Below are 10,368 nucleotides of genomic sequence, written 5' to 3'. Positions count from 1 at the left end.
GAGCTTGGGAGTTTGTTATATTTGGAATAAAGCTATAGAATCAGTACCCAAAAACGTGTTTAACAGGACGCGTGATCCTCTACAACAGGCCTGGTAACGTTACTTTTATAAATGACAGGATCATTATGCAACCTCCGTAGCCGACCAAACTGCATGCATGGATTTTTAGTCGGTGAAAGTGTATTATTATTCCGATCGCACCATTCTACAGTTTTACTGTCAGTTAGCTTGAGTTGAAGCCCAATTACTTGCGTATGGGATCCTGCTTAAGAAATGATCAGCTCAACAATATAAAATGAGCTAGAAAGGGTGCATTATAGTATGTGTAAATTGGAAGAAACGTGAATAATTAATAGTAATACACGCAGAACACTACCTTGTGGTACACCTTCATATTAGACGAAGAGGTCAGAAAATACTGTATTACTCATTTTGACACTGAAATTTATCCGACTCAAAAACGTTTTTGTTGGAAATAGGCAGATGGCCACTGAGACATTTTAACAGAGCCCTGAGAATATAGCATCGCCATATTCGATCGTATGTTTTTTTCAATATCAAAGAAGATAGATATAAAATGGTTGCGTTAGACAAAAGCATTATGAATACGCGATTCCAAAGAAACCGTATCTTCTATAATTGATCTGTCTCTACAAAACCCACTTTAAAATTAGGGAATGAGATGATTATTCTGCAGAAAAATAAACAAGTTGTTTGTTTACCTATTGCTCGAATATCTTACTTAAACAACACGTCAATGCAATGGGGCGATAATTTATAACTGTCCGTTGGATCTTCTCTTGGTTTCACACTCGATTTGACGATAGCCTTATACCGAACAGTTGGATAAACTCTTTCCATTAATATTTTATTATAAAGCAAGTGAACACCATGAAGACTGAGTATACAAATGGCGTATCATGCGATAGCGTATTACATCAAGACTTGGGCTCCTGTTGGGAATCTCAGCCAATGCTTCCAATGCTTGATACAATTATTGAAAATTTAAAAAGTGATTGTTTCGAAACTGCCGCTGATGTTTAAAATTTAATGTGCAATGTTCAGCCTCACACGTGTGCTTTTGATAAACTTCACCCAAGATATTATTCAGGTCTACAGGTTTAAAGGATGTAGTATCCAAATACAGTGACCTCTCACTTATGCACCACCTCTTTTATGCACCTTTTTCATTTATACGACGATTTTTATAGGTCCCAGTACATTAGATAGGAAAATAATTATAAACATCCTTCGTTTATGCGTCGCTCTAAAAATAAATGTTTCAATTATGCGCCGAAATTTTAGGCTAACATTTTAATTTTTTAATCCTTAAAATATTTTTTTCTTTTTTTAAAAAAAATGTTTTAAATTAAAAATGAAGCAAATAAGCAATCCTTGTTACAGATAAACAGAAATATATGTTGTTAGATCCTATTGAATTCGCTTCCCCCTGTGACCTTTTCATTGTTGCTGTTTCTGGAAAGACATTCTTTCTAGAATTTTGAATAGGGTGTCTTATCTGTTACACCAACAGCAATGAAAGCCCATTCATCTTTTAGAAAATGACCATTCCTCTTGTCCAGAGGTTAGTTTTACTCCCATGCTGTTTTCTAGGAAAAAAAGGCACCTGGAATATGAAAGATGACAGAGACCGCGATCACTTACTTGCAGTCAGATGGACATTATGAGTAAATAAAAGGAGGTGATCTGTTAAGTGTCTTGAACAACTTATTGTGCATATTATGACGTCAAGTACTTTTCTTAGAAATTTATCATGTGATGTTTCACCCCCTCCCTTAAAACTCAATTTTTTTGTGAAGAACTGTACATTTATATCTAACTAAAACTTGTGGACGATGAGAACGTGGTGGATGATACTGACGAGGATGATAAAGGTCCTCCAAATCACACAGCAGTATTGGAAGCTTTAGCCACTATTCGTGACTATTTACAATTTAATTTTGCCTCTGAAACTCCCCCTTATCCCATTTATATGAAATGGAAAAAACTGTTTTTGAAATACGTCAGCAAAAACAAATACAAACATGTATTAAGATTATTTTGTAAGAAAATAAATTGTCTTAAGGTATGTTAAATTTTTCTTTGTATAATTATAGTAAATACCCAAACAGTATAAATATTAACATTAAATCTTTAGAAACATATTTATTCATATTGTCACTGCAATTTACGTTGCGTTTTAGAATTTTGAAGTTTTTCACTTATGCGCCTCTTTTTGCGCTTTTTTCTCTTGGCCCCTTACACCGGTGCATAAGTGAGAGTTCACTGTAATGGAAGATTGGATTCACGGTAGATACCATTAACTTTTTTACTCTCTTTCAGATTTGAGTAGTGTATTGTGTGGACGCAGCGCATTCAAAGTGTTGACTTTATCTCCTTGTCTTGCTAGCAAAGGCCCTCTATCGTGTAAAAGTCACACCAATGGGGTGTGTTGAATAGCGAAATATGTTCCATATTCTCTGCTACACTTTGTTGGCTGCGGAACAATTTCACTAAACCTTATGGTGGCCTGTAAGACAGGTTGGTGATCTGATATGGCAACTTATGCAGTATAAATATTTACAGGAGTCGTTTTAACTGTGGTATATTAAGATTGATATCTGCTACTATCCCTTCGTGATGTCATATGGTCAAGAGAAGAGAGTCCAATCTGCACGAGAACTAAGTATCTGACTGTGATAGGGTCTGTAGATGAATATGAAACTATGATAGGATTGTGATCAATGTTATGGAAATCATTATCGACTGTAAATAGTGTCAAAGGTAAAAAGAGGACGGGGAACATAAATCCAGCTAAACTCAATGAAAAGTTCGTGTTGGTGCTGGTTTAATTCAGTAGACAGACATTAGGATCCAGAATGAGTGATTCGACTTGCAACCCATAGACGTTGTATCCGGAATATCGTATAGTTAGTTGTGGCTGAAATCCTCGAGTAATAGAATTTTTGAAAGCATCTGTCGAAGCAATGAGTTCAAAGCCAGATGGAGATATGGATGCATGTGATAGTATATAAACAGAACAAAATGTAAGAGTTATTCTCGTGTGAAGTTCAACGGTAATATACTGTAATGGCGGTAATGACGGTGACAGACGAGATGAGGGCAAATGTGTAAAACTTAAAATTGAAACACCACTACTAGGTCGGTTACAGTCGATGTTATCATTCCTATAGCAGACGCAGATACAAAAATCCAAATTGACTGTTGATGATAAATGTGTTTACGACAATAGAGAGCTTTTGCGTAACGTTAATGCTAACATCATTTGGTATTGAGTAGATATTGAAATAGAAATTAAAAAAACTATGCACAAAAGTGCAAAAACTAATGGAGAAGAAGTACTAATTCTACTAAGAGAAACGTTAAAAATCGCCATGCTATTATTGACAACAGAAATGCTTATTTAATTTTAGTAGCAGTTTAGTTTAGCAGTCTTAATTAAAAAACAAACAAAATAAATGATCTAGGCAATTGAAAGCATATTAAAAGAATAAACGGCACTAATTCGCTTTGAGAAACGTTAATAATCGCCATAACAGTATTGAACTACTTTTAAAGCACGTTGGAAGTGAAGACTGGTCAAATATGGAAAAGTAACTTTACAGCTTATATTTAAATTTTATTAACAATGTGAGCATAAATCTTAAGTGAAGCTTATTATAACTGCAATACATGTATACCATATGTTCTCCTTATTCACTTCGATTAATGGCAGAGTGTAATAATTTTAAACGAAGAGTGTGATACTGTGAAAATATGGATTTCATAGTAAAAATACTATTTCTATACTCGGTTCAGCTAGAGCAAACAGCGGAAATAAAGTCATCTGCCACTTGACATTAGTTTCGGCTGATTAAGTTGTAACAAACTTTATATAAAGCTAGATTGTAACAAACAGCGTTAATATGAATAATAGAACAGAAGAAATCGTAGACTCAGTGAGGAATAGACAAAAGTAGGTAATGTCTGCGAAAAACAGCAAACTTTAATCTTTATTTCCTCTATCAGTTCTCTCTGAAAAATAAGTCGGAAGTAGTATTTTTAAAATAAAAAAGGAATTTTAGCTCTCAACAATCTTCTATTAAAATCATCACACTCTCCAATCGATCAAGGTAAAAAGAGGAGTACATATAGTATACACGTATATTACAGTTAGATTAAGACTTACATTTCCATTCATATTTAAGATTTATATTTCCATTTTCAAAGAAATTAAGAAAATATTAGGAGTTAAGCACTTACTTTTCAAATATGAACCCTATTCTCTTCTCAAATGCTTCAGACGTAGTTTTATATGTTCCCGTACATTCCGCAATAAAAATTTTATTTCAATATCAGTGACTTATTATACACATCCTTCTAACGCTTGGAATCTTCATAAGGATTCGAAGCTAAAACTTCACTGAGAAGAAATATTACCTCGGTTATACACCAACTTAGGTGTTTTTTGGTCTCCATTATTAAAATACTTATATTAAAGTTAATGTTCCTATGATAATTGTGAGATACAATACGCTGCTTCTGAGCATGCGCAGTATTGCTGAAGCTTGGGAAATAAGGTTTGCGTTTTCGTTAATGTAACGTAAACGTAACGCAAAAGCTGTCTAATATCTCTGACCTTAGAGATCGCATTGCTGCACAAACTAGAACAATTCTATGAAATATTGGGAATAGGGATTATGTACTTGAAGTAGAAACATCATCAATCGGAAGGTAATCGAAAAATGCTTAATTTTCCGAATGATCTACATCTTTAAGTATGGAGGTTAAAGTAACTCAACGTAGTAGAGACACTTCATTCAAGATGCTTTTTAGAAAGGCATTTGAAGTTTGATTAACATGCCGGATGAATTTAGGATTTTGTTTCCTACAACAGATGTCAAGCCTTATCTTGGGTGGGAAGTTCGCATTTGTTAGCTGTTTTAGAACAGGACACGACTTTTCAGAGAAATAAATTCAGAATTTTTTTTTTGATACTGGAGGATATATGAAACGATATCCAAACGATATCCAAAACGGGTTTCCGTTACATTTGCTGTGAAATATATGTTGGAGGAATATTTGTTTGTGTGATAACTATGTACAAAGTAGTCTTAATAACCGTGGATTAGGAAATGACCGAGCATGGTGTATGGGCTGTATTTATTCTGCGGGTTTCATCAAAAGTTAGATTTCGTGAGACTGACTGATAGTATTACTTTCTCTGGGATTATTAGGGATTCCTCCTAGAGTAGACAGCATTAGTCCACTTGTAGCAAACGCATAAGAGTGAGAACTCACAGGAATTGTTATCGTGGTTAACCTCGACAAAATGTTTTGGAATGCGCGAAACTTTGACATTCAAAACATCACCGTGGATTTAGGATATACGATTAAGCCGGGAAGTTGTGTCAAACCAGCTTAATTGAAAATAGTAACTAAGGTGTGCTGAAAATAACAAGATGTTTCGTAGAGTAAAGTTTTCTATCCCCTTGAATTCTAATCTTACAAACAACAGTGACATTTCGATATCGCAATTCTTCTTCTTTCATTTTCCCTGGATCATTAATGAATTCTTATTCTGATATAGCACCTCAAGAGGTGTTGAACTATTTATACAATGTAACAATAACTACAAATGAACGCATGGATGTGAATGCTTCTAGAAATTTGGCGTGTTTTTCTGATGAAATCTGTGTTTGAATTTAACGGCAGGGTAGCATTTTTAGAAATTACACCCCTTTAATTTGAAAAGGTTGTCATGTACTTTTAAAGAAGCATTTGAGATTGTAGGATTTGCTTGTGTAATGGTGTTGTATCGAGCGTAAAAGGGTGTCTTGATGGACTTACCGACAGTAGAAGCGCTGTTCAACCCTTGGCTAGCTGGCACAAAGTAAGGGACAATACTAGCACGAACATCCTTTACAAACTTTTACACCTCTGCAAATATTGTTGAATTCACGCACAATGGATACCTTGAAACGTAGATATATCAGGCAATGAAATGGCAGATAGTCTTGCCAAGGCAGCTGCAGCTGAGGCCACTGCGCCTCCAGTGTCTCTTACCTCCTCAGAGCTCTTCTTCATTGTTAAAACTAAAACTAAATCAGCCTGGCTTACTCCACCCAGTCACAATTGGTTACAGGGTACCGTAGCTGTTTGACAGCTGACAAAGACTGTCAGTCTTAAACCGCCATCACACGCCTCCGCTGTGGACACCCGAAATCACTGAGGTACTCTGGAGGAGAAAAGTGTTTTGCCCTCTGTACCAAGTGCTTTTCGGCCCAGGCATCCCCTGAACTTCTACTGGACTGCCTTAAAACAAGACCTTTTAAAAAGACCCTTACTTGTTTTAGACTTTTTTAAGGTGAACAAGCTCATGGATCTTGTCTAGCTAGGCTAGAAATGGGGATTTGAAAGAAGAAGAAGAAAGGGTTGATGGAAATATATATACATGTAAAGGGGTTGTGCTTTGGTGTGCAGAATTGAACACCTTGCTACTTTCATCCTTAGAAAATAAAACAAGTACCACTACCAGTGGCACCACCCATCAAGGAGTCCAACTAAGAAAAAAGCAAATAATAAATTGGTGCTGAAACTAATTTGATTTTGCAGTGTGTAAGAATTATTGATGATTGCTAGGCTAAGTTTTGACTATCTTTAGTCCGGTATGCTTGCAATGGAAATGGCATAAAATGTCAATATAAAGCCAAACTCTTCGGAAAATAAAAACCGTTTGTGATCTAATTTTCTAATATTCGAAAAATTACTCCAACCCTGTATTCGTTAAACTGCTAAAATGGGGAATTATCCATTGATATTAAAAAAATTTCATTTAGATTGGTATTGCGCAGTTTTTTTCTTTAAAAAAGTTTAAGACATATATTTTTTCAGATATATAAGCGGTTTGAACTTTCTAAAACCAAGATAACTCTTTACAGCAAGAAAGTGTACATTTTTAACTTTGCTTCTTGTTTAAGGCCCCCTTAAAAGCTTTTTTTTTTTTTTTTTTTTTTTTTTTTTTTGCATGTATACGGCATAAGTTTAAAATGTATTTTAAGGACTAAAATTTAGTTAATAATGTAATTATAAAGAAATGAATTTGAAATGCTTTAAGAAATTTATCATGTTCATGAAAAATTGGTTCTCCACCATTTTAAAGTGTCTGTCAATCAAAAAATAATTTTTACGTAAATTTATTTTGAACAATTTTGGCAAAGCAAAGTTGCAATTATGCACGATACATATTTAAGTCAAGTGATATAATTTTAGAGTTTCAATAAAATAATCAGAATGCAATTAAAAATCATAAGTGAATTTTTTTCATGTATATATTTACGTTTTACATACATATTATACAAAAATACAATTAGCTATTACAAACCAACCTTTTCTCTCTCATAGTCTTCAAATATATGCAATAACATAATTTCAAATAGCCTAAGTTATTTTCATGTGCGTGTTTCATTTTATAAATTCTGAGTCTTTTTCCTACCACTTATGTTTCAAAATGACCAACATTATCTTCAGTCTTTAAAAAGTTTCATAGTTGATCCTGCAAGTATAAAATATTTCAATTTTATCAACAAAAAAAATAGAGAGTGTTAAACATTTGAGTAACTTAGTAAAATAGTTATAACATATTTACATCCATTATTTAAACACAGATGCTTACTCTAGATTTGTGTTTTCTTTTTGAAATTCAAAATATTATTTTTTAAAACGTTATTTAACCAAATCATAATAATTCTAGAAATTAAACACAATTTATTGATAATAAACGATTAAAAGAGGCATGACAATTCCACAAAAAATAAAAACCTTGTATACTTTTAGTGTTAATAAAATGCTGATTATTATAATTTATTTTAAAGTGTGGACTTCTTTTTAGTGTTTAGAGTTAATTTTGAAATTATATACTATGTGAACACTGAAAAGCCTTAATAGGTGCATAAATGTTTCGGAAATTTTGTTTAATGTCTAGGTATAAAGTAATGGATCATATTTTGTTCAAAGTCATTTTCCAATTTAAAACCAATAGCCAGTGTATTTGGTAATTAATATGATTGGGTTTCATTACTGCAAGATTACATAGTTTTCATACATATTTTTCAATATTTTTGCATTAGGATTTCAATTAAATTTAGATATTTCATCCAACTAATTGGATGTCAGTCAGTTACCAATTTGTTGTAATTACTGACATTAATTTGTCCTAATGTTATTTTCGAATTCAAAAACTATATGCTGATATATTATTTGTTTGGTGATATCTATTCATTATTGAAGTGTATCTTGTTAAAAAAACTTTCTTATTGAATCGGTATAGCTAAGCTGACCAGACTCCTCCTAAAACCAGAGAGCTAGCAGCAAACTTTCAAAATAGACATTCGAATGCTCACCCCTAGATTTTCTAATTATTAAAAAAAAATAGTTCTGTTTGAGAATCTTTGCGCAGGAACTTTATTCTAAAAATCTGTAGAATCTAGTGATGTTATACACTTTTCAAGTTTTGTTGCTGTTTTGTTCTAAAGTGTCCTAGAAGTACTTTGGAAACTAAGTTCTGAAAGTAGCTTCATTTAATCGTTTAAATGTCGAATTTAGAAAGAATTAACCAAGTAGCTTAAAATTTTATAAATTTATTACAAAAAAGCATCTAAAAACGAAAAAGGAAATAGGTAAAAAAAAATAAGTTTAATTTTGACTATGTTCCATTTTTTAAATTTTACGCTACTTCTAGTACATGAATTTACCAAAAAAATTAAAAACAATATGAAATTTTTCGTTGCTTGGGTTGCTCTAAACATTCTTTGTAAAAAAATCATAATAAAGCTCCCTTTAGCATTTCTTACCTCTTGAGAAATTAGTTTTCCAGAAGAGCTGTCACTGTCTGTTGTATTTACATCATTTACTTCATTAAATGCAGTCTTATTTAATTTTTGTATTCCGGTGCCTAAAATATTTTAAATCACAGTAAGTAATGCTGCCATCTATGAACAAGATCTCATTCTAAAAGTATTATATTTCAGAATATTCTTTTACAACTCAAAATCTGCAGAAATAGATCATAAAGCGAATCAATAGATGGCGCTGCAATCTCGCATACATATTAAGACATCGAAATATTTCCTCATTGTCTCTCTATGTAATTTTTTTTTTAAAAAAGTCATTTAAATTGATTAAAGTCTTAATTCTTGTCTAAATTAATCATACATTTTGCATACAATGCAATGAGCAAATGAAAGAAAAATTTAAATAATTGTATATTATAGTATTGTATATTGCTCTTGTATTTTTTTAAAGATATTTTTTTTTTTTAATTTTGTTAAAAGCAAAAAATAAATAAATAAAATTGTGCATTATGCTGACATATATTTCGGAACAAAGTATGAAAATAATCGATTTTAAAAATAAAAGTAAGAAACAAAAACTGATTAAATTTTAAAAAAAAGAAGTTGAGTCAATTAAATTAAATAAAAATCTGTGGCAGGAATCAAGGTTTAAATTTTTGTAATCTGATTTTGATATTGAGTAAAATTGATTTGTATATAAAAATTATTAACAACTGTTTGCTTAATTTCGGGATACGCTTGAGGATATTTTTTTCCCTTTTAAAAATAATTTTCAGTTTTCCTCTACATGGATTAAGGGTTCATTTGTTTTCTGAATGGTAGAAAAGGCGATACATACATTTAACTTAAGATAATGCGTACTGAAGATAATAGAATTTGGGTGCCACAAACGCATATTTATAGTAGAAAATTAAAAATCATGATTAGATTATTTTTAGTAACATGCAATAATTTACTTATATAATATTATATTGTTTCTTTTGGCTTTGTACAAGCATAAATTAAACGGAATTATAGAAAAAGAAAGAAGAGAAAATGAAATTATTATATCCGAAATTATTGCCCTTATTATTGTTACGCACTCACGTTTGTACTTAATTAAAAAGTGTAAATGTGTAATTCTCGTCAATTTTGAGAGTTCAGTATGACATAACTATATAATCAAAAACTTATTTTTTCAAATGAAAAGGTTTGAAAGGGATATAATAACATTTACGAAGTTGCGATTGTGTAGATTTTGGCTATGAATTAGAAAGCTGCGCGTTTCAGATTTGAGGTAAAAAGCAGTTAACAAACTTATTCTGTTGGAGTAAATGAAAAAAAATGACACTCGTTTAAAGTTTTGTAACGACAAATAAGATACTTCAGCAACAAATATTTTTTTGAATCGATAGCCTGGAGAACAAGTAATTGTTTAGAGATTGGTCATTGTTGTGGAGTGTCATGTTCAGAGAGAATGATATTTACAGGCAGCAAATTCGTAGTTTGGAAACTGATAATATTCTTTGAAGATCTG

The 10,368-nt window shown here is 32.0% G+C and overlaps 1 protein-coding gene across 1 annotated transcript in view; it reads right to left on the bottom strand.

Moving 5' to 3' along the window:
- Positions 1-7,302: 7,302 nt before the first annotated feature.
- The window catches only part of LOC107441083 (synaptogenesis protein syg-2), a 69,215-nt gene continuing 66,149 nt past the window's right edge, over positions 7,303-10,368 (bottom strand). The window contains exons 10-11 of the mRNA XM_016054226.5: positions 8,853-8,953; positions 7,303-7,555 (exon numbers count right to left, since the gene is read on the bottom strand). Of these exons, the coding sequence (XP_015909712.4) occupies positions 7,544-7,555; positions 8,853-8,953 (113 nt within the window). The 3' untranslated portion in view covers positions 7,303-7,543. The remainder of the gene's footprint in view (positions 7,556-8,852; positions 8,954-10,368) is intronic.

The sequence above is a fragment of the Parasteatoda tepidariorum genome, chromosome 3 (genome assembly GCF_982258835.1).
Source record: "Parasteatoda tepidariorum strain Cologne lab strain chromosome 3, Ptep-v5.0, whole genome shotgun sequence".
Lineage (NCBI taxonomy): Eukaryota > Metazoa > Arthropoda > Arachnida > Araneae > Theridiidae > Parasteatoda > Parasteatoda tepidariorum.
This window is presented reverse-complemented; position numbering and strand designations above follow the sequence as displayed.